At 21.9% G+C, this 24,468-nt stretch overlaps 1 protein-coding gene across 1 annotated transcript in view; it reads left to right on the top strand.

The window, feature by feature from the left end:
• LOC117169121 (endoplasmic reticulum-Golgi intermediate compartment protein 2) overlaps window positions 1-20,246 on the top strand; it is a 28,137-nt gene extending 7,891 nt beyond the window's left edge. The window contains exons 2-5 of the mRNA XM_033355292.1: window positions 587-959; window positions 5,938-6,188; window positions 13,674-13,934; window positions 20,031-20,246. Coding sequence (XP_033211183.1) covers window positions 587-959; window positions 5,938-6,188; window positions 13,674-13,934; window positions 20,031-20,224 — 1,079 coding nt within the window. The 3' untranslated portion in view covers window positions 20,225-20,246. The remainder of the gene's footprint in view (window positions 1-586; window positions 960-5,937; window positions 6,189-13,673; window positions 13,935-20,030) is intronic.
• Window positions 20,247-24,468: the final 4,222 nt, after the last annotated feature.

The following is a 24,468-nucleotide window of genomic DNA, read 5'->3' as shown; positions in this document are numbered from 1 at the left end:
CTCTGGCGCCAGTTTGTGGACTTCGCGTCGTCGGCATCCTACCTTACCCAAAGCTCTGTGACGTTTCCCGCCTTTATTTCCTACCTCTTGCCCCCCTGACCATGCAACTATTTTTTCACTCCTAACCTCAAAAACTTCGCACGCTCCAAATTTTCACCTCAAACCACTCACTTTCACCCTTCACACCTTTGCCTTCACTCACCCTTCTTCCTTTACACTCGATCTCCGCACTTTTTGCCTTTTCTGCATCCACTCACCCTTATTTCCTCCACCAAAGCCAAAAATACACCACTTGACAAAAAGAGTTCTTTCGCGATCGGTACCGGAAACTGAAGCCAAACATTCGATTATTTAAATTTGAGTAATTGATTAATAAATATATAATAAATAAATATATATACATATATACACACACATAATCGTATCTGAATTCTCAAGTTATATATTTTAATTATTAAATAAAATTTATTTAAATTTTAATAAATAAAATAAATTTTTTTAAATTTGATTTTTATTTGAAATTTGAATTTTTTAAACTAATGATAAGCGAATTTGAGAATGAAATTTGAAAAATGTATTTTTTCAGTTTCAGTGGTTAGCTTCTGCATTATTGTATATCTGATCTTTGCCGAAACATTGTACTACTTAGAGAGCAGACTGAAATTTCAGTTTGTACCAGATACAGAAATTAGTGGAAAATTAAAGATAAACATTGATATAACAATAGCTATGCCATGTGGACGTATTGGTGCAGATGTACTGGACTCCACAAATCAAAATTTAGTCAGTTTTGAGGTTCTTGAAGAAGAAGATACATGGTGGGATTTGACTCACGAACAGCGTCAACATTTTGATGCTCTAAAGCTTATGAACTCTTATTTCCGAGAGGAATATCACGCAATACACGAATTGTTGTGGAAGTCAAATAAGATTGCACTCTACAGTGAAATGCCAAAAAGGTACGGAATCGAACAATTAATTTAATTGGCTAATAGAGGGTGTCTACTCACCTGCAAAACCTGGAAAACCTGGAATTGTCAGGGAATTTTTATATACCTGTGAAACCCTGGAAATGCCAGGGGTTTTTTTTTTGAGTCAGGCATTTTTTTCTAGAGCGTGTCTAATTAAAAAAGAATTTTTTTACAAAATTGAATAATGTTTTTTATTTATTTATGAAAGTAAATTTTTTATTATTGGATTTAACTGTTCTTTTTTTTTAATTTGTTTTTTTCGTAGAATGTAACTTTAATATTTTTTGGCTGAAATATCAACTAGTATATTTTTCGTTGAGCATTTATGTTTTTTCTTATGAATATTCATCTCTTTAATGGAAAAGGTAACTATTTTCTTTAAAGTTTATTTTTTTGGTTGAACTATAATTTTTTCAACTCAAAATGTTTTTGGCTTGAAACTTATTTGGGGGAGGGGGGTAAAATTCGTCTTTTTTGTTTAGAAAATAACCTTCTTGGTTGAAAATTTATCTCTTTATTTTAAATTTCAACTTTCACAGTTACAGATTTATAATTTTAGTTGTAAATTCATTTTCTTTGTTAAAAATTCATCCCTTTGATTTAAAATATAACTATTTTGCGGAAAATTGTTTTTTTTTTTGGTTAACAAATATTTTTTCGGTTGAAAATTAATTTGATATTTCTGTTAGAATTTGAATTAATTGATTAAAAACTACTCTTTTCGGTTGACATTATTTTTTTCTATTTTTTGGAAATTTTGTTTGTTTATTTGCTCAACTTGATTTAAAAAAATTTTTTTTCAAAAGACAGCGTTTTTAATAAAATTTATGTATTTCATTAAAAATGTAACTGTTTTGTTCAAAGTTCGTTTTATTTTGTAATTTTTTTAAATGCAATTTTAACCATTTCAGTTAGAATTTGAATTATTTAGTTGAAAACTATTTTTTTCGTTCAAACATTTTTTAACTTAAAATTTAACTTCCTTTTTTGTTGAAAATTTATCTTTTTTAGTTAAAAAGTCGTGTATTTTATTGAAAATTAGTCTTTTCTTTGAAAAATTAATCTTTTTGATGTAAAACTCAACTGTTCCAGATACAGATTTATTATTTAAGTTCAAAATTAATTTTTCTGAGTTAAAAATTCAACTATTCTAGCTAAAGATTCTTCATTTTAATTAAAAGTTCCTTTAGTTTTGAATGATGCTACTTGGTTTGAAGTTCAACTCTTTGATAAAAATGAATTTTTTAGTTGAAGATTAAAAATTTGTATTGAAAATTCATCTGTTTAATTGAAAATGTAACTATTTTGTTTAAAGTTCGTTTTTTCTGTTGTACTTTAATTTTTTTAACTTAAAATTTATCTATTTCATTTTGGGGTGAAACTTATATTTTTTTGTAAAAATTCGTCTTTTTTGTTAGAAAAATTAATCTTTTTGGTTGAAAATTTATCTCTTTAGTTTAAAATTCAACTTTTACAGTTACAGATTTATAATTTTAGTTGCAAGTTCATCTTTTTCGTTTAAAATTTAACTATTTTATGGGAAATTGTTTTTTTTTTGGTGGAATTTTTTTTATTCGGTTGAAAATTAATTTTTGAAAATTCTACTATTTCGGTTATGGATTCATAAATTTAGGTGAAAGTTCATTTTTTAAAAGATTTATCTACTTTGTTGAAAGTTGAACTCGTTTGTTAAAAATAATTTTTTTGCATAAAGATTTATTATTTTGAATTAAAATTTATCTCTTTAATAAAAAATTTAACTATTTATTTTTAAATTTCGTTTTCTTTTGGTTAAAAATTATATTTTTTTGTAATGAAAATTTAACTACTTTTGTTTGAATTTGAATTATTTAGTTAAAAACTACTTTTTCGACTAAAAATTTTTAAACTCAAAATTTAACTATTCAATTTTTGGTTAAAAATGTATCTTATTTATTTGAAATGTCGTGCATTTAATTGAAAATTGGTATTTTCTGTTCAAAAATTAATTTTCTTGTTTGAAAATTAAACTGTTCCAGATACAGATACACCATTTAAGTTGAAAATTAATTTGTATTGGTTAAAAATTGAACTATTTAAGTTGAAGATTTATTATTTTAATAGAAAGCTCATCACTTTGGTTAAAATGGAACTATTTTGTGAACAATTTGTTTGTTTCTTTGGTTACAAATTATTTCTTAGGTTGAAAAATAATTTCCGGTTTAACATTTAACTATTGCAGCCAACAATTTATAGTTTTAATTAAAATTTCGTATTTTTTGTTTAAGATTCAACTACTTGATTCAAAATTGAACTATTTTGTGGAAAAGTTGTTTGTTTTTTTGGTTGAAAATATTTTTTTCTTAAATTAATCTCTGGTTTAAAATTCAGTTTTTCCAGTTAAAAATGTATAGTTTTAATTAAAAATTCGTCTTTTTTGTTTAAAATTCAACTACTTGATTGAAAATTTCTTTATTTGTGGATTTTTTTTATGAATAAGACACATCATTTTAAATAAAAATTCATGTATTTAATAAAAAAAAAACTATTTTATTCAAAGTTAGTTTTTCTTTGGTTGATAATTGTTTTAAATGAAAATTTAACCATTTCTGTTATAATTTGAATTATTTAGTAGAAAACTATTTTTTTTCGGTTGAAAATTGATCTTTTTTAGTTAAAAAGTGTTTATTTGATTGAAAAAAGTCTTTTCTAGTGTTTTCTTTTAAAAAATTAATCTTCTTAGTGTAAAATTCAACTGCTTCAGATATAAATTCATTATTTAAGTTCAAAATTAATTTTTCTTAGTTAAAAATTCAACTATTCTAGTTTAATATTATTAATTTTATTTGAAAGTTCATTTTCTTTTGGTTTAAGAATCATCTACTTAGTTGGAAGTTGAACTCTTTGGTTAAAAATGAATTTTTTTTTTGAAGACACAATATTTTTATTGATCATTCGTTTCTTTAATTGAAAATTTAACTATCTTGTTGAAAATTTGTTTTTTCTTTTGTTGTTAAATACTTATTTTTTGTTGAAAATTCCTGTTTTTTTAATGAATCTTCTTCCTTAAAAATTTATCTTTTCACTTGAAAACTCATCCGTTAGAGATAGAGATTGATAATTTTAGTTTTAAATTTATCCTTTTGTTTTAAAATTTATCCCCTGGGTGAAAATTTAATTATTTTGTTCAAAATTTGTTTTTTTTTTTTTGAAAATTATTTTTTTGGTTCAAAATTAATCTCTGAAAACTCAACTATTTCATTGATGGATTCATAGTTTTAGTTTAAAGTTAATTTTTTTAAAAGATTCATCTACTTAGTTAAAAGTTGAACTCTTTTGTTAAAAAAAATTTTTTTATAAAGATTTATCATTATGAATAAAAATTTATCTTTTTAATAAAACGTTTAACTATTTTGTTGAAAGTTTATTTTATTTTGGTTAAAAATTATAATTTTTCAAATGAAAATTTAACTATTCTGTTAGAATTCGAATTATTTGAAAATTCTAAGTGTCATTTGAATGGAAACTTGATTCCTTTGGTTAAAAATTTAACTATTTTGTTGACAATTTGTTTGTTTGGTTAAAAATGATTTTTTAATTGAAAATTTATCTCTGGTTGAAAATTCATCTATTGCAGTTAAAAATGTATAATTTCAATTGAAAGTTCGTCTTTTTGGTTTAAAATTCAACTATTTGATCGAAAATTTAACTATTTTTCGGAAAATTTATTTGCTTTTTTGATTGAATATAATTTTTTTTTTAAATTCTCTTGTTGAAAATTCAATTATTCCGGTTAAAATTTATAATTATGATTGATTTTTATTTTTTTTTTCGTTTAAAATGAAAATACTTGATTGAAATTAATTTGTTTTTTTGTTTAAAATTAAACTACTTGATTGAAAATTTAACTATTGTTTAAAAATTTGTTTTCTTTACTTTTTAAAAAAATTTTTTTAGGAAAGAATTAATCTCTCTGGTTGAAAATGGAACTATTTCAGTAATAGATTCATAATTTTAGTTAAAAGTTCATCTTTTTGGTTTAACATTCTTCTACTTGATTGAAAGTTTAACTTTTTATAAAAAATACATTTTTTGATTGAAGACTCATCGTTTTAAATATAAATTAATGTGTTTATTTAAAAATTGAATTATTTTGTTCAAAGTTCGTTTTCTTTTGGTTGATAATTTGTTTTTAGATGAAAATTAAACCATTTCAGTTATAAGTTGAATTATTTATTTGAAAATGATTTTTTTTCATTTAAAAATTTTTTTAATTCAAAATTTAACTTTCTTTTTCTTGGTGAAAAATTTATCTTTTTTACTTAAAAAGTCGTGTAGTTTAGTTCAGTTATCTTGGTGTGAAATTCAACGCTTCCCGATACAGATTCAATATTTAACATTAAAATTAATCTTTATTGTTTAAAAGTTAAGCTATTCTTGCAAAAGATTCATTTTAATTGAAAGTTAATCCCTTTGGGTAAAGAATTATATTACTTCGTTAAAGTTAACTTCTTTTGTTAAAAATGATTTTTTTTTTGCTTGAAGATTCATAATTTTAATTGAAAATTAATTTTTTTAATGAAAATTTCATTGCCCCAGTGAAAACTCTAATTATTTAGTTGAAAATAATTTTTTTTTTTTTGGTTGAAAAAGTCATTTTTTTACTCAAAATTTAAATATTCAATTTTCAGTTGAAAATTAATCTTTTTTAGTATTTCTTTTTGATTGAAAAATTTATATATTCCTTTTTTTATATATTTCTTTTTCTTCCTTCTCTCCTTAGTTATTATAATTAATAAAATTAAAAAATATAAACTCGAATAGTTCCTTGTTATTAAAAATTATACCTGGAAAAGTCGAAAAACGTAGAAATTTCCGGGAATTTTTTTCCCAGGATTTGATTAGACACTTCGAAAATATAAATATTTTTCTGAGATTTGAAATAGAGTTTCCATTAAATTGAAATTAATTCAAGATTTAATTTCAGGACCTGGGAACCAGATTACCCTCCTGATGCTTGCCGGGTCTACGGAAGTTTAAATATTAACAAAGTATCCGGAAATTTTCACATCACAGCTGGAAAATCACTCTCGCTGCCTAGCGGCCACATACACATTTCTGCGTTCATTACAGACCAAGAGTACAATTTCACTCATAGAATAAATAGATTTTCATTTGGCGAATCTAGTCCGGGCATTATTCATCCACTCGAGGGAGAAGAAAAAATCACTGACGAAAGTAAGTAGAAAATTTTAATGAAGTTAAGCATAATTTACATATTTAAGTAAATTTAATTTAGTATTAACTTTATTTATTTAATTTAATAACCCATTCTTTTTCATATAGAGGGTGGCCGCATAATAACCTGATAATCAGTGAAAAGTCTGGAAATTTTGTTGGGCAGAAAAAAGTCAGGGATTTCGAACTAAAAAAAAACGGCAAAAGTCAGGGAATTTTTGTAAAAAGCACTTTTTAATCTTTTTTTTTTAAATATTAAAGTGTTTTTTATTAAATATGAAAGTATATTAATCATTTTTATATGAAATATTACTGCTATAAAAATTAACTATTGAGATTCTGAATTTCCTAGAATTATTTTGAAATATTTTAGGGTATTTTAAATGATTCCTAAAATTTTAACGTATTTCGATCATTTTTAGGGATCTCAAATGGTTTAACAGATTTTAGAGTATTTTCTAAAATTCCACGGAATTTTTAAGAGCTTTACAAAATTTCGAGGGATTTAAAAAGATTTTCAAAAAGAAAAATCCAAGGAATTTTGAATAGATTTAAATAATTTGAAGGGAATTCAAAGGATTTGAAGATTTTGGGGTATTTTTGATATTCGAAAATATTTTCAGTAGCTGTTAAAAGTTTCAAGGGATTTTAAAAGATTTCAAAAGATTAAAAATATTTTTGGTTATTTTAAAACGTCCCAAGGAATTTTGAATAGATTTCAAAATTTTAAAGGCATTATTGGGAATCCCTTCAAAATTTTGAAATTTTTTTTAAGGAGAAAGTCAGGGATTTTGAAAAAAAAAACGGTAAAAGTCAGAGAATTTCTGTAAGAAGCACTTTTTAGCCCCTTTGTAAAATATTAATGTGCTTTTTATTATTAAATATTAAAGTAGATTTATAATTTTAATATGAAATATTACTGTTATAAAAATTAATTAATATTTGGCTTTAAATTCAAATTATTATCATTTTTCCCCTTCAATTTTGGTCACTTTAGTCACTTTTCTTTCAATAAATTAAGCCATGATGTAACCATTATTGATATTTCTGAATTTCCTAAAATTATTTTGAAATATTTTAGGGTATTTTAAATGATTCCTAACATTTTAACAGATTTTAATAATTTGAAGGGATCTCAAAGGATTTGAAGATTTCAGAGTATTTTCTAAAATTCCAAGGAATTTTGAAGAGCTTTACAAAATTTCGAGGGATTTAAAAAGATTTCAAACGATTTGAAATATTTTACGGGTTTTTAAAAATAAAAATCCAAGAAATTTTGAATAAATTTAAATAATTTGCAGGGATTTCAAAGGATTTGAAGATTTTGGGGTATTTTTTGATATTCGAAAATATTTTCAGTAGCTGTTAAAAGTTTCAAGGAATTTTTAAAGATTTTAAAAGAATTGAAATATTTCCGGTTTTTTTAAAACGTCCCAAGAAATTTTGAATAGATATCAAAATTTTTAAGGGATCTTTGGAAATCCCTTTAAAATTTTAAAATTTTTTCAAGGGAAAAGTCAGGGATTTTGAGAAAAGAAAACGACAAAAGTTTCAGAATTTCTGTAAGAAGCACTTTTTAACCCCTTTGTAAAATATTAAAGTGCTTTTTATTATTAAATATTAAAGTAGATTTATAATTTTAATATGAAATATTACTGTTATAAAAATTAATTAATATTTGGCTTTAAATTCAAATTATTATCATTTTTCCCCTTCAATTTTGGTCACTTTAGTCACTTTTCTTTCAATAAATTAAGTCATGATGTAACCATTATTGATATTTCTGAATTTCCTAAAATTATTTTGAAATATTTTAGGATATTTTAAATGATTCCTAACATCTTAACAGATTTTAATAATTTGAAGGGATCTCAAAGGATTTGAAGATTTCAGAGTATTTTCTTAAATTCCAAAGAATTTGGAATAGATTTCAATAATTTGAAGGGACTTTAATTGAATTTTCAAGAGCTGCTAAAAGTTTCAAGGGATTTTGAATAGATATCAAAATTTTAAAGGGATCTGTGGAAATCCCTTTAAAATTTTGAAAATTTTTCCAAGGGAAAAGTCATGGATATTGAGAAAAAAAAACGACAAAAGTCAGAGAATTTCTCTAAGAAGCACTTTTTAGCCTCTTTTTAAAATATTAAAGTGCTTTTTATTATTAAATATTAAAATATATCAATAATTTTCATATGAGTTATTAGTGTTATAAATACGAACTAATATTTGGCTTTAAATTAAAATTATTTTTTATTTTTATCACTTTAGACACTTTTCTTTTAATTTCAAAATATTTCAAAGAATTTGAAATATCTTCGGTTACTTAAAAATATTCCAAGGAATTTTAAAGAGCTTTCAAAACTTTTCAATGTGTTTCAAAGTATTTGCAATATTTTATGATATTTGAAATAATTCCGAGAAATTTTTTATTGATTCCAATCATTTTAAAAGATTTAAAAGAATTTTAAAGATTTTAGAGTATCCTTTAAAATCTTAAGGAATTTTTAAGAGCTTTATAAAGATTCCAAGGATTTCAAAAAATTAAAATTGTTTGAGGGAATTTCAAAAGATCCCAAGGAATTTTGAAGAGATTTCAAAGGATTTAAAAGATTTGCTAATATTTTCATTAAAATTCCAAAAAATTTTTAATTAATTTCAATAATTTTAAGGAATTTCAGAGGATTTTCAAAGATTTTAGCATATTTTTATTTTTATTCCAAGGGTTTTTCAAGAGATTTATAAAGATTAGAGAGATTTTTAAAAATTACCAATATTTCACAGTATTTTATGAGATCCGAAGGAATTTTGAATAGATTTTTATCATTTAAAGAAATTCCAAAGGATCTGAATGATTTTGGGATTTTTTAAAATTCCAAGGAATTTTGAATACATTTCAATATTTGAAGGGATTTTAAAGGATTTTAAAGACTTTAGTGTATTTGTAAAAATTGGAAATATTATAGGACATGTTAAAAGAAGTCATGGCATTTTCAAAAGAATAAAAAATTTCTGCGAATTTAAATACGGTTTTAGGATATCTTAAAAAATTCCAAACTACTTTATAAGATTTTTGGAGATTTAAAAATCTCTCAAGGTATTTGAATGCATTTTCCATAATTTGATGAAATATCATTAGATTTTATTTAGTATAACGGGATTTTATTATATTTTTATCAATCTCAAAGAATTTAATCACAATTATTGAGGGATTTAATAAATCTTCACACTTTTTTAAGGTATTTCTAAACATTTTGAAAATTTTTAGGATATTTGAAAGATTCGAAGACATTTTTAATTGATTTCAGTTATTCAATCGGATTTCAAAATATTAAAAATATTATAGGATATTTGAAAAGATTACAAGGCATTTTCAAGAGATTCAGAAAATTCCAAGGAATTTTATAAGATTTTGAGGATTTTAATGTTTTAAAGGGATTTTAAGTGTAATTATTTCAATAATTTAAAAGGATTTCAAAGAATTTGAAAGATTTTAGGGTATTTTAAAAAACTATAAGGAATTTTGAAGAGCTTTTAAAAGTATCAAGGAATTTTAAAAGATTTCAAAGGATTTGCAATATTTTAGGGTATTTTAAATAATTTTAAGGATTTTTTTTTGTGATTTTAATAGTCTTCAATTGTTTTCTGTAATTTAATTATATTTTATAGAATTTTTAATATTTAAGAGAATTTTAAATGATGCCAGTGAATTTGTAATTGATTTCAATAATTGGAAGGGCTTTCAAAGGATCTGAAACATTTTGCGGTATTTAAAAATATTTCAAGGCAGTTTTAACAGATTAATACAAATTTGAAACGATTTTATTGTTTTTATAGGATTTGAAAACATTTTTGCGCGGTTATAAAGAATTTCCTAGAATATCGGACGATATGGAACGATTGATGGGGAATATTTTAAGGTATTTAAAAATATTGCAGGGTATTTTATAAGGTTTTTGAGAATTTTAATAATTTTAAGGGATTTAAAAAACTCTGAAGGTATTTCCAAGAATTTCCAAGGATTTTCGAAAAATTTTAAAGATTTTAGAGTATTTAAAAAAATGCAGCAAATTTTGAGGAACTTAAAAATATTTCAAGAGATTTAAAATGATGTTAGTTATTTTTTTAAATTCCAAGTAATTTTCAAAATTTCAAGGGGGTTTAAAAGATTTTTAAGGATTTTAAATATTTTAGGGCATTTTAAAAGATTCCAAATAATGAGCAATTGATTTTAGTAATTTAATGGGATTTGAAAAAAGACTTTGAAAGGATCTCAAATATTTAGGGTTATTTTTGAAGATTCTAAGGAATTTTTCATTTATTTATATAATTAGAAGGGATTCCACAAAATTTGAAATATTTTATGGGGTTTTAAAAAAAATGCCCAGGAACTTAGAATAAATTTCAATAATTTGAAGGGATTTCATAGGATTTTAAAGATCATAGGTTATTATGAAAAATTCCAAGAACTTTTCAAGAACTTTTAAAGGTTAAAAAAAATTGTAATTTATTTTCAAGGATTTTAATCACTTTTTGATATTTTAAAGGAACTTTAAAAAGTATCAAGGAATTTCAAAACATTGCGAAGAATTAAAAACATCTCAGGGCAATTTTAATAGGTTTTAATAATTATAATGATCCGAAAGTATTTTCAAGATTCCGAGAAAGTTTTAATAGATTTCAGTAATTTGATGAGATTTTAAAGATTTTAGCGTATTTTTAAAGATGTTAGGGTATTTTTCAAACTTCTAAGACATTTTCAAGAGCTTTTAATTTTAAATGTTTTAAAGAATTAAAAAATATTCCAAGTTTTTTTTATTATTAATCTCATTAATTCGAAGGGATTTCAAAGATTTTGAAATATTTTGAGCTCCCAATGTATTTTAAGACATTTTCCAGGATTTTAGGAAATAGAATTTTACTGGATTTTATAATATTTGAGTGAATTTTAAAGAATTTGTTCGCGAGAAGTGAGGTGTTTTGTAGGGTTTCAAAGATTGAAGAGATTAATTTTTTTTTTAATTTACTCTGAATTATTTTAGATTATTTTGATTCTTTTTATTTTTTAAATTGAATTTTTCTTATATAATTGGTCTTTAAAAAAATTTAAAAAGATTTTAAAAGGTTTTAAGTGATTTTAAATATTTTAGAACATTTAAAGAATTTACAAAGACATTTTTAACTGATTTCATAAGAAGTAAGGGATTTCGAAGATTTTCAAATTTTTTTTGCAATTTTTTGTTTAATAGCCCTTGCAATCTTTTTAAATCTCCTAATATATTACAGATCTTTTAACATATATTTTTTAATTTTGATATAAAAATATGTTGAAAATACTTTCGGATCATTTAAAATAATTTAAAAAATTTTTTATTAAATATTTATTATATTTTTTATATTCTAATTATATTTATTTATATTTATTAAATATCTATTTAATTTATGTTGTGCGGTTTTAAAGATGTGAAGATTTAAATTTATTTGTTAATTTACTTGAATTTTTCTAAATTTACTGAATTTTACTTAATTCAGTGGATTTTTTAAATTGAACTTTTCTTATATAATTGGTCTTTTAATAAATTTAAAGAGATTTCAAAAGGTTTCCAGGGATTTGAAATATTTTAAAATATTTAAAGAATTTACAAAGACATTTTTAACTGATTTCACAAGAAGTAAGGGAGTTCGAAGATTTTCAAATGTTTTTTGCAATTTTTTTGGAATTCGTCCTTGGAATCTTTTAAAATCTCCTAATATATTACAGATCTTTTAACATATATTTTTTAATTTTTATATAAAAATATCTTGAAAATACTTTCGGATCATTTAAAATGATTTTTTTATATTTTTTTATTAAATATTATATTTTTTATATTTTAATTATAATTATTTATTTGCATTTATATTGATTAAATATTTATATATTTTATGTTGTGCGGTTTTAAAGATTTGAAGATTTAAATTTATTTTTTTTAATTCACTCTGAATTATTTTAGATTCTTTTGATTTTTTCAATTTACTTGCAGTTTTCTAAATTCACTGAATTTTACTTCATTCAATAGATTTTTTAAATTGAATTTTTCTGATATAATAGGTCTTTTAAAAAATTTAAAGAGATTTCAAAAAGTTTTAAGGGATTTGAAATATTTAGTTTATTTAAAGAATTTACAAAGACATTTTTAACTTATTTTACAAGAAGTAATTGATTTCGAAGATTTTCGAATTTTTTTTTAATTTTTGAGGGGAATTCGCCCTGAATATATAAAAAAACGTATTAAAAAATTGCAAAAAACATTTGAAAATTTTCGAAATCCCTTACTTCTTGGAAAATCAGTCAAAAATGTCTTTGTAAATTCTTTAAATATCCTAAATATTTCAAATCCCTTAAAATCTTTTAAAATCTCTTTAAATTTGTTAAAAGATCAATCCTATAAGTAAAATTTCTATAAGTAAATTTAGAAAAATTCAATTTAATTGGAAAAGTCAAAAGAATCTAAAATAATACAGAGTGAATTCAAAAAAATAATTTTAAATCTCTTCATATCTTTGAAACCGTACAAAATTATAAATAAAATTAAATAAATAATTAAATGTTTAATAAATATCAATAAAAATAAATATAATATAAATATAAACAATATTTTATAAAAAAAATAAATAAAATAATTTTAAATGATCCGAAAGTATTTTAAAGATTTTTTTAAATTAAAAAATATATGTTAAAAGATCTGTAATATATTAGGGTATTTTAAAAAATTCTAAGGCGTTTTTAAGGATTTTAATGATTTTTTAATATTTTTAAAGATAACAAGAAGTATCAAACATTATTATATCATTACATTATTTTATTATATTATTATTATCAGATTTTATAGAAGTTGACGGGATTTGATAATATTCTAATGGATTCCAATAAATTTATTCACAAGAAGTGAGTAATTTCGTAGGATTTCAAAGATTTGACGAGATTTTCTAATATTTTTTGGAATTCATTCTGAATTCTTTTCATTTCTTTGAATTTTTCTCTAATTTTTTTATAATTTTTTGACATTTTTTAACATTTCATCAAATTTTGTTGAATTCAGTTTCAATTTAGTTGATTTTAAAAAAATTCTTTTGAATTTATCTTGAATTAATTTCAAGTTTTATGAATCAATCTTATATTACGGCATATTATTTACTGTTTTGGTCAGAAATGAATAACTTTTCCCAATAAATTAGAAGTCCTGAGAACAATAAATTATCAACCTATAAATTAAAATTTAAAATTATTTTAGTCCACTTATAAAAGATTTTATATAAAAAATTATACAAGATTACAACTTGAGTTTTTTAAGCAATAATGATCAGGGAAAATGTAAAATTATTTAGGAAAAAAATCAAGGAAAAGTTGTGAAACTTTGAATCCTGATCTTTTGGCGGCCACCCTGATATATTTTAATACAAAAAATGGTGCGCGTTTATGATTAGAAAAATTTCCATTTTTTACAGGTACAATGTTGTATCAGTATTTTATAGAAGTAGTACCGACTGACATTGATATGTTACTTCGCAAAACGAAAACCTATCAGTATAGCGTAAAAGACCACCAAAGACCGATAAATCATCATAAGGGATCTCATGGGATTCCTGGAATATTTTTTAAATATGATACAAGCGCTCTGAAAATTAAAGTTTATCAACAAAGAGACTCTTTGTGTCAGTTTATGATAAAACTTTGCGCTTCAGTTGGTGGCATATATGTAACGAGTGGTAAGCATACTGATTCTTCTCTTATTTATTTATATCTGTAATTATGATTATTATTCAGCTTTCAGAAAAAAATCCGGGTAAATAATTAAAAAACCGGGAATTTACTTCTGATCACAGAAAAATTTCAGTTTTCATTATTATTATTATTTTTTCTTAAATTTAGAAAATGAATTGCTAATTTATCTGAAGTCACCGATTTTTAAGATTATCCCTATTTCTGAATTATTTAAAATTATTTTGAAATATTTTAGGGTATTTTTAAAGATTCTGACAAATTTTTGAATATATTACAATAATTGAAGTGGATTTTTTAAATTGTAGGGCATTTTAAAAGATTGCAAGAAATTTTTCATTGATTTAAATATTTTCAAGGGATTTTAAAGCGTTTGAAATATTTTAGAATTTCAGTTTATTTGAATAAATTTTCCAGAATTTCATGAAATTTTGCCAGATATAATGTATCACACGAATATCACTACATTTAATAATATTTTAGGGTTTTTTCAAGAATTTATTCACGGCATTTTTTAATTTACTGGAATTTTTTCAAATTTACTCAATTCAAAGGATTTTTTTATTAAATTTTTTTTTTATTTAATTAAACCTGAAAATAAATTAATAAAATGATCGAAGGATTTGAAATATATTAAGGCATTTTTTCTAAGTCATAGGCATTATCAAGAGCTTTAAAAAATTTTAAGAGATTTCAAAGAATTTGTAATATTTTAGGGAATTTTAAAAGGTTCGGATTTTTTATGATATTTTAAAAAATTCCCATGCGTCTTCAAAGGCTTTACAATTTTCAAGGGATTTCAAAAGAAATCTCAGAAATCTTTTTTATTTCAGTAGCTTGAAGAGATTTTTAGGATATTTTTAAATATTCTTATTTTTTTAAAATAAAATAGGATATTTTAAATATAAATATTTAAATATTAAATGATTTAAACAACCTCAATAAATTTTCAAGGATTTTAATAATTTCAAAGAATTTGAAAAAATTTGTATGCGATTGTAAAGAAATTCTTAGAATTTCGGAAGTTATGGAACGTTTTTAGAGGACATCATTTTAATAAAAAATTTAACTATTTTGTGGAAAACTTGTTTGTTTTGTGGGTTGAAAATCAATTTTTTTGGCGATAATCTAATTATGTTATTTTTTATGGAAAATTAATCGTTTTTTGTTAAAGATTCTACTATTTAAGCTTTTATTTATCATTTTAATTGAAAATTTATCTTTTTGGTTAAAAATTCATTTTTGTTGTTGAAAATTCAACTATTCTAGTTGAAGATCCATAATTTCAATTGAAAATTCATCCCTTTGGTTGAAAATTGATCCTTTTTGTGGGTTAGAAAAAAAATTAATTTCTTTGTGAAATGTAACCTCTTTGGTTGAAAATGCAACTGTTTCAGTTAAAGATTCATCATTTCAGTTTAAATTTTTGTCGTTTTTGTTTAAAATGGTACTACTTGTATTAAAGTTAAAATCTTTTTTTGAAAATGAATTTTTTGGTGGAAAATTGATCTATTTTGATAGAAAATTAATCTATTTAATTGGAAATTTAAATATTCTTGTTAAAGATACATAATTTATGTTGAGAATTCAGCTGTTACGTTAAAGATTGATATTTTTTGCGAGAAAATTTAACTTTTAATTTTAATGAATTTTTTCGATTGAGGATTTAATTATTCCATTTTTGGTTGAAAATGTATCTTTTTTAGTTTTGACAGCAAATCAATCTTTTTGGTTGAAAATTCAACTATTCTACTGGATTTATTTTTTAAATAATTTTTTTTTAGAAACTCAATCTTTGGTTGAAAATGCAACTATTTCAGTTAAAGATTCATAATTTTAGTTGTAAATTTTGGTTTAAAATGCTACTACTTTTTTTTTAATGAATTTTTTGGTTGAAAAAAAATTAATCTATTTCATTGAAAATTGAAATATTCTTGTTAAAGATTGATCATTTATGTTAAAAATTCATTTGCCTGGTTGAAAATTCAACGTTTAGGTTAAAGCTTAATATTTTTGGGACAAAATTTAACTGTTAGGTTAAAGATGAATATTTTTTGGGAGAAAATTTGACATTGAATTTAATGAGTTTTGTTTTGATTGGGAATTTAATTATTCCATTTTTGTTTGAAAATGTATCTTTTTCATTTTTGACAGAAAATTAATCTTTTTGTCTGAAAATTCAATTATTTCAGTTAAAGATTCATAATTTTATTTGAAAATTTATCATTTTGGTGTAAAATTCAACTATTCTAGTGGATTTATTTTTTAATTAATTTTGTTGTTAGAAAATTAATTAATGGTTGAAAATGCAACTACTTGTTTGAAAGTTAAACTTTTTTGTTTAAAACGAATTTTTTGCTTGAAAATTGATCTATTTTGATAGAAAATTAATCTATTTCATTGAAAATTCAAATATTCTTGTTAAGGATTCATAATTATAGTTGAAAATTAATCTGTTTGGTTGAAAATTCAACCGTCAGGATAAAGACTAATATTTTTCAGAGAAAATTGAACTTTTAATTTTAATGCATTTTTTTTTGGTTGAGAGTTTAATTATTCCATTTTTTATTGAAAATGTATCTTTTTTTAGTTTCGACAGAAAATTAATATTTTTGGCTAAAAATTCTATTATTCCAGTTAAGGATTCGTAATTTTATTTCAAAATTTATCATTTTGGTTTAAAATTCAACTACTTGATTAAAAGTTAAACTCTTTGGTTACAAATTATTATTTTTGTATTGAATCTTTAACTATTACAGTTAAATTTGCATTATTTTAGTTGAAAATTACTTTTTTTTATTGAACTAATCCAGTTGCATATTCTATTAGTTTCGTTGAAAATTATTCTTTTTTGATTTTAAAGATTCCAAAAATTTGTAATAGATTTCAGTAATTTGAAGGGATTTGAAAAATTTTAGGGTATTTTTAAAACTTCTAAGACATTTTCAAGAGCTTTTAGTTTGAAATGTTTTCAAGAATTTAAAAAGATTTCAAGTTTTTTAAAATTAATTTAATTAATTTGAAGGGATTTCAAAGTTTTTGAAGAGATTTAAATTTATTTTTTTTAATTCACTCTGAATTCTTTTATATTCTTTTGATTTTTTTAATTCATTTGAATTTTTCTAGGTTTACTGAATTTTACATTCTTCAATGGATTTTTTAAATTTAATTTTTATTATATAATTGGCCTTTTAACAAATTTGAAGAAATTTCAAAAGTTCTTAAGGGATTTCAAATATTTTAGGATATTAAAAAAAATTACAACGATATTTTAAAATGATTTCACAAGAAGTAAAGTATTTAGAAGATTTTCAAATGTTTTTTTGAATTTTTTTAGGAATTAGCCCTGAATTCTCATTGATTCATTCTGAATTATTTTTAATTATTTTTTAATTTTTTACTTAATTAGATGAATGGATTTTTTTTTAATTTCTTGTTTAATTTATCTTGAATTCTTATAAAATCACCTTAAATTCATAGGAATTTTATAAAATTCTTTTGAATGCCCTTTTAATTTTTCTAAACTCATTTCAAACTTACTGAATTCAAAGAATTTTTTCATATTTAAAAATTTTTTTAATTCACTTTATTGCTTCTTAAATTCAGCTTGACTTTTTATGAACTTCATCGAATTCTTCTCATTTCTCTTAAATTCTTCTAAATCCGCTCAAATCAAAAAATTTTGATGAAAAATTTGTATTCTTTAATTCAAAATTCAATTATTTCATTAAAAAAACCACGTATTTTTGTTAAAAATCGATTTTTTTAGTAGAAAATTATCTTTTTCTTTGCAGGTTAATCTTGTTTAAAAATTCTTCTTTTCTGGGAAAATTCAAGTGCTCCAGTTAAATATTTATCATTTAGATGAAAATTCATATTTTAGGTTTGAAATAAAATTACTTGATTGGAAGTTAAACTCTTTTGTTAAAAATTAACTTTTGTTGTTTAAAATTCATAATTTTAATTGAAAATTCATCTCTGGTTAATAATGTAACTACTACGTGGAAAATCAATTTTTAAAAATTAAAAATTGAAATATTCCAGTAGAAAATTTAACTATTTTTCAGAAAATTCGTTTTTTTTGTGTTTTTATGAATTAGATTTTTAACCGAAAATTTAACCATGGTATATTTGATTGAAAATATATCTTTTTTGGATTTAATTTAACCATTTGGTTGAAGATATATATATTTTTTTTAGAAATGAAACTAATTGTTTGAAAATGTATGTACTTTGTGAGAAATTTACCTTTTTTGTAGAAAATTAAAAAATTGAACTTCATTATTTTAATTGAAAATTTATAAATTTGTTTGAAAATTAATTCGTTCAATTAAAAATTTGAATGAAAAATTTTGGTTAAAAATGGACCTTTTCTTGTTAAAAATTCAACAATTTGAATGGAAATTCGTGTTTTTTAATTAAAAACTCAACTATTTTATTGAAAATGCACATTTTTGGTTAAAAGTAGATTTTTTGTTCTAGAAAATTATCTTCTTCTGTACAAGTTAATATTCTTTTTTAAAAGGTCTTCTTTTCAGTTAAAAATTTATCTTTTAAGTTAGAAATTGAACGAAAAAAAATAAGAATAAAATTGAATTAAAAATTTAATAGTTGATTTTCCAACCCACAGAAATTTTAATTTTAAATAAAAAGCAGTTGTGTCCATCTGAAAATACGATTTTTCAACACAAAAAATGAATTTTTACCCAAAGAGATAAATTTTTAACTAAAATGATGAATTTTGCACAAAAAAATTTAATTTTTAAGCTTTTAACCAAGTAGTTGAGCTTTCAACAAAAAAAGATGAACCCTCCATGAAATTTATTAATAGTTAATTTTCTAACGAATACAAATTTTAATTTAAAAAAAATCGAATTCATCTAAAAGATGAATTTTCAACCATATAGTTAAATTTACAACCCAAAAATATTTTTTAGAGATAAAACAAAATTTGGGACCAAATTTTTGAATTTTCATACTAAAAAATGAATTTTCTATAAAGCAGTCATTTTTTAACAAATAATTTAATTTTTTTACCAAATAATTGAATTTTCAAGTAAAATGATGAATCTTCAACCAAAAATAAATTCATTTTTTTAAAAAGTAGTTTAACTTTTAACCAAGCAATTGAGTTTTAGTTGAAAATTTATAAGTTTGGTTGAAAATTAATCTCTTCAACTGAAAATTTGAATGTACCTTATTTTAAAATTGATCTTTTGTCGTTTAAAATTCGACAATTTGAATGAAAATTGGTCTTTCTTAATTGAAAATTAGACTATTTCAATGAAAATCCACAAATTTGATTGAAAACTTCTTTTTTCTTTGGATGAAAAGAATTTTTTTGCCGAAAATTTAACTATTTTGTTGAAAAATTGTATATTTGTTTGTTGAAAATTATTATTTATTTGAGCTGAAAAAGGAACCATTATTCTAGTTGAATATTCCATAATTTTAGTTAAAAATTCATTTCTTTGCTTGAACATTAATTTTTTGGCTAAAAATTTAAATATTCAATTTTAAGTTAAAAAATTATCTTCTTTGGTTTGTTAAAAATCGATCAAGTTGGTCAACAATTTAACTGTAGATTCATCATTGTCGTTAAAAATTTATCTTTCTGATTTAAAAATGAACTAATCCAGTTAAAGATTTACAATTTTAGTTGAAAATTGATCACTTTGTCTGAAAATGTAACTATTTTTATTTTAAAGTTATTTTTCGTTGGGGTAAGTAATTTTTCTATCTGAAAATTTAATTTACTTGAGGTGAAAATTCCACAGTTTTAGTTGAAAATTCATCTGTTTGCTTAAACATTAATTTTTTTAACTCAAAATTTAATTATTAAGTTCTTGTTTTGTTGAAAATTCAATTATTCATAATTTTAGTTGAAAATTCATCAGGTAGATTGAAAATTGAACTATTTTCTTGAAAATCCGTAATTTTTGGTTGAAAATTAATTTTTTTCAACTAAAATTTTAACTACTATTCCATTTTGTATTAAAAATTGATATTTTTTAATGCAAAATTTAGATATTTGTTTGAAAATTAATTTATTTTGTTGCTCAATAAATGAATTTCTTTTTCAGGTCTGATTAATAATATAGTGCAGCTGTTTTGGGACCTAGTTTTTTGTAAAAAAATACAAAAACCAGAAAAACCACAACAAAAATTGAAGGACAAATCAGCGTCTTCTACGGCAAAGAGCGATAGTGGGTCTAAAACCATTAATTTGTTGAATGTTGATACACCGGATGTCAGTATTGTTTTGAAACCTCAATAATAATATTGAATTTTATCAATTATCAGGGTGTCTCCTCATCAGGAAAGTCTGACATTTTCCGGGAACTTTTTTTTCACTGTAGGAATTTTTTTGAAAGTGAGCTTAAACTTTTTTAAAATTGTGATATAAAATTAGAAGCCAATGTTTTTAATTTGAATTATTTATATGAAAATTCAATTACATTTTTTTTAATTCGTCCTTTTTGGTAGATAATTAATCTTTTTGTTTGAAAATCTAACTTTTGTTGAAACGTTGTAATTTTTCAGTTGAATTAAAATGTTTTTGGTTTTAAATTAAAATGTCTTTTGTAGAAAATTAATTTTTCAACTGCAAATTTAAGTTTTTTTTTTAAATTCGCTCTTTAGTTTAAAATTAATTTTTTAATTGCACATTCAAGCATTTTTTTTTAATTCTTTTTTTTATTAAAAATTAATTTTTGAACTCACAATTTAATCCAGTTCAATATTCCATTAATTTTAACTAAATATTTATCTCTTTAGTTTAAATTAAATTTTTCATCGGAAAACTTAACTATTTAATTTTTTTAAATTTATATTCTTAATAGAATTCATATTTTTGAATATTTAATTATTTTGTTGAATTTTTTGTTTAAAAATCAATTTTTGAAAGTAATAATTCTACTATTCAAGTAAAATATTCGATAATTTTAGTCGAAAATTCATCTCTCTGGTTCCAAATTTATATTTTTTAATCGAAAATTCGTTTTTATTTTTCGTTTCAAATCAATTTTTTAAACTGAAAATTTAACTAATTTATTTGAATATTCCACCATTCTAGTTGATAAATTAATTTTTTTTAATTTTTAAGATTTTTTGTTTAAAATTTATATTTTTTAGTTGAAAATTCACATATTTTGTTGAAAATTCTTATTTTGGTAGAAAATTAAACATTTCTGGGTAAAAAATTCATCTTTTTGGTTGAAAAATTAAATATCTGATTTGTCTTTTCGTAGATAATTAATCTTGGCTAAAAAATTCATCTCTTTGGTTAAAATTTTATCTTTTCCGTCGAAAATTCGTTTTTTTTTTTTTAAATAATTGTTTCAACTGAAAATTTAACTTATTTATTTGAATATTCCATGATTTTAGTTGAAAATTAATTTTTTCAACTTTTTAAAATTTTTTGTTGAAAATTTATATTTTTGAGTTGAAAATTCGTTTAAAAAACTCATTTTTTTGGTTGAAAATTCAACTATTTGATTCGATTTTTGGTATAAAATTAATCTTGGGGCAAAAAATTTATATTTTTGGATGAAAATTTAGCTAATTTGTTAAAGATTCGTTTTTTTTCTGGTTGAAATTTAATTCTTTTGCCTGAAACTTTATTGAATATTTAACAAAATTGTTGAAAATTGTTTATTTTTTTATCAAAAATAAATTTTATTTACTAAAAATTCAAGTAATCAAGTAGAATATTACATAATTTGATTGAAAATTAATCTCTGTTTGAAAATTTATCTTTTTTAGTCGAAAGTTCGATTTTATTTTTCGGTTAAAAACAATTTTTTGAACTGAAAATTTAACTAATTTATTTGAATATTCTACCATTCTAGTTGAAAAATTAATTTTTTCAACTTTTTTTAAATTTCTGGTTGAAAATGTTCGTTTTTTTGTGTGTGTTGAGAATAATTGTTTGAACTGAAATTTAACTAATTTATTTTAATATCAAATCATTCTAGTTAAGAATTTATTTCTTCAGTCGAAAATTAATTTTTCAACTTTTTTTCAATTTTTTCTTAAAAATGTATATTTTTTTAGTTTAAAAATCACGTATTTTGTTAAAAATTCGTCTTTTAGTAGAAAATTAATCTTCGTGGTTGAAAAATTCATCTTTTTGGAAGAAAATTAAACTATTTTACTCAAAGAATAATCATTTTAATTTTTAAATCATCTTTTTGGTTTAAAAATGTAACTAATTAATTAAATGTTGAACTCTTGAGTTAAAATTCATTTTTGTTATTGAAAATTCGTTTTTTTTCTGATCGAAAATTAATTTTTTTTGAAACTGAAAATTGAACTAATCGAGTAAAATATTCCATAATTTTAGTTGAAAATTCCTACATTATTTCTGACTTTCTGATTATCTAAAAAAATTGAAATAAATTTTTGTTCTAATTGGGTTTTAAACAAAATGTGAAATACTTAAAAGACTTTGCAATAGGAAAATTATACCTGAAAAAAAATCTTTAAAAAACCGACAAAAAAACCAAGAATTTTCAGAATATGTTTTTAATATTTGAGTAGACACCCTGTATTTTAAAATGTTGTAAAGTGGCAATAAAAACCAATTAATTTCGAATTAAAGTTCCATAGTTTGCAATTTCAAAATATTTTTCACAATTATTTCCGATTTTCAATGAAAAATATATATGTATATATTGATAAACTACTTCACTTTTTTCGTTTATTGATGCTTATAACTGATTTTTGTGCATATAAATCTGTAATATACACTCCGTAAAACTACGTTTCTAAATGTTATTAAAATGAAATTTCATTTCATGTTGACGTAGAAAATAATATATTTGAATTTATAAAAAAATTTTCCATTTATCTCTTGTAAATAATATTGCACAAAAAACCACTTATTATTTATTCATAAATGGTATATTAAGAAATACAGATAGTTATTTCGCTCTATGAAAAAGTTTGTTTTTCGCAGAAGATGAAAATTGTTTAATTATTGTTCTATTAAAGATACAGTAAGCGCAGTTTTTAATTTTCAATTTTCTCTTCACCCTTCCCGCTTCCACACAAAAAGTTCCTTTAATTTTAAATTTTTATATTTAATTAAAGGAGGAAGAATTTTTCTTGTTTTAATTAATATTTCGGAACTTTAACTGAAATATTAAAAATAGAGGTTTCCTTAGAATAGGTCATAAGACTCACAATATTACGCTATTTTAATAATTTTCAGATATTTTATTATTAAATTTGTTTATGTAAAATAACATTTTCTGCTTCCTCACAGAGGGAGGTTTTTTTTAAAATGACAATACGATATTTTAGAATGATGAATTTTGAACAAAAAAAGTAATTTTTAAGCTTTTAACCAAGTAGTTGAGCTTTCAACAAAAAAAAGATGAACTCTCCATGAAATATTTAATAGTTAATTTTCTAAACAATACAAATTTTAATTTTAATTTTTAAAAAATCGAATTCATCTAAAAGATGAATTTTCAACCAAGTAGTTCAATTTACAACCCAAAAATATTTTTTAGTGATAAAAAGAAATTTCCGACCAAATTTTTTGATTTTCATACTAAAAAAATGAATTTTTTATAAAGCAGTCATTTTTTAACAAATAAGTTAATTTTTTTTACCAAATAATTGAATTTTCAAGTAAAATGATGAATCTTCAACAAAAAAAAATCCATTTTTTTAAAAGTAGTTCAACTTTTAACCAAGCAATTGAGTTTTAGTTGAAAATTTATAAGTTTGGTTGAAAATTAATCTCTTCAACTGAAAATTTGAATGTACCTTGTTTGAAAATTGATCTTCTCTCGTTTTAAATTCAACAATTTGAATGAAAATCCACAAATTTGATTGAAAACTTCTTTTTTCTTTGGATGAAAAGTATTTTTTTGCCGAGAATTTAACTATTTTGTTGAAAAATTGTATATTTTTTTGTTGAAAATTATTATTTATTTGAGCTAAAAAAGTAACCATTATTCTAGTTGAATATTCCATAATTTTAGTTAAAAATTCATTTTTTTTCTTGAAAATTCATTTTTTGGCTAAAAATTTAAATATTCAATTTTAAGTTAAAAAATTATCTTCTTTGGTTTGTTTGAAAATCGATCAAGTTGGTCAACAATTTAACTATAGATTCATCATTGTCGTTAAAAATTTATCTTTCTGATTTAAAATTGAACTAATCCAATTAAAAGATCTACAATTTTAGCTGAAAATTTATCACTTTGTCTGAAAATGTAACTATTTTAATTTTAAAGATATTTTTTCGGGGGGTAAGTAAGTTTTCTATCTGAAAATTTAACTTACTTGAGGTGAAAATTCCACAGTTTTAGTTAAAAATTCATCTGTTTGTTTAAAAATTAATTTTTTTAACTTAAAATTTAATTATTAAGTTCTTGTTCTTGAAGAATTCTTCTTGTTTTAATTAATAATTCGCAACTTTAACTGACATATTAAAAATAGAGGTTTCCTTGGAATAGGTCATAAGACTCACCCGAGTCGGTTGCACGCTAAACAGACTACCCCCCC

The sequence above is a fragment of the Belonocnema kinseyi genome, chromosome 3 (genome assembly GCF_010883055.1).
Source record: "Belonocnema kinseyi isolate 2016_QV_RU_SX_M_011 chromosome 3, B_treatae_v1, whole genome shotgun sequence".
NCBI classification, from domain to species: Eukaryota; Metazoa; Arthropoda; class Insecta; order Hymenoptera; family Cynipidae; genus Belonocnema; species Belonocnema kinseyi.
Note: the sequence above shows the minus strand (reverse complement) of the source record. Positions and strands in the feature narration are given on the sequence as shown.